Source organism: Mandrillus leucophaeus, unplaced genomic scaffold (genome assembly GCF_000951045.1).
Source record: "Mandrillus leucophaeus isolate KB7577 unplaced genomic scaffold, Mleu.le_1.0 Scaffold215, whole genome shotgun sequence".
Lineage (NCBI taxonomy): Eukaryota > Metazoa > Chordata > Mammalia > Primates > Cercopithecidae > Mandrillus > Mandrillus leucophaeus.
In genome coordinates, this window is record NW_012102199.1 from 438,953 (window position 1) to 439,769 (window position 817).

The 817-nt window shown below is 54.5% G+C and overlaps 1 protein-coding gene across 1 annotated transcript in view; it reads right to left on the reverse strand.

The window, feature by feature from the left end:
* The window catches only part of NOTCH3 (notch 3), a gene marked incomplete at its 5' end in the record, with an annotated part of 53,469 nt that overhangs the window by 21,598 nt on the left and 31,054 nt on the right, over window positions 1-817 (reverse strand). The window contains 1 exon segment of the mRNA XM_011980613.1: window positions 696-811. Within this exon segment, the coding sequence (XP_011836003.1) occupies window positions 696-811 (116 nt within the window).

The window sequence follows — 817 nt, forward strand, 5'->3', positions numbered from 1 at the left end:
ACTTTGGGAGGCCGAGGCGGGCGGATCACGAGGTCAGGAGTTCGCGACCAACCTGGCCAACATGGTGAAACCCTGTCTCTAATAAAAATAAAAATAAAAATAAATTAACCAGGCGTGGTAGCAGGCACCTGTAGTCCCAGCTACTCGGGAGGCTGAGGCAGGAGAATCGCTTGAACCCGGGAGGCGGAGTTTGCAGTGAGCGGAGATCGAGCCACTGCACTCCAGCCTGGGCAAGAGAGCGGGACTCAGTCTCAAAAAAAAAAAAAAAAAAAAAAAGGAATTCGACTGGGCACGGTGGCTCACGCCTGTAATCTCAGCTATTTCAGAGGCTGAGGCAAGAGAATCACTTGAACCTGGGAGGCAGAGGTTGCAGTGAACCGAGATCGCGAAACTGCACTCCAGCCTGGGCCACAGAGCAAGACTCCGTCTTGGAGGGAAAAATAAAAAGAAAAAGAAATTCTTGGATGGAGAAAAGGGCAGACAAACGGGGCAGAGAAGTGCACACGCAGATAGAAACAAGAACAAGATAGGCAGGACACATGGATGAACAGACGGACAGACACATGGGACACACTGATGGGCAGATAGGGTGCACAGAGAAACAGACGGGGCAAGTGGGTGGGCAGGTAGAAAGAGAGGCAGGGCCCATGGGATGGATGCATAGACAGATGGATCGATCGGGTGGATGGGCTCACTTGCAAGTGCGCTCGCGGCCACCGGCGTGGCAGTCGAAGTTGTCGTAGAGGCAGGCGGGCGAGCTGCAGGCGGGGTCGCAGCGGCTGTTGTTGAAGAGGCGCCAGCACTGTAGCGCCTCGCA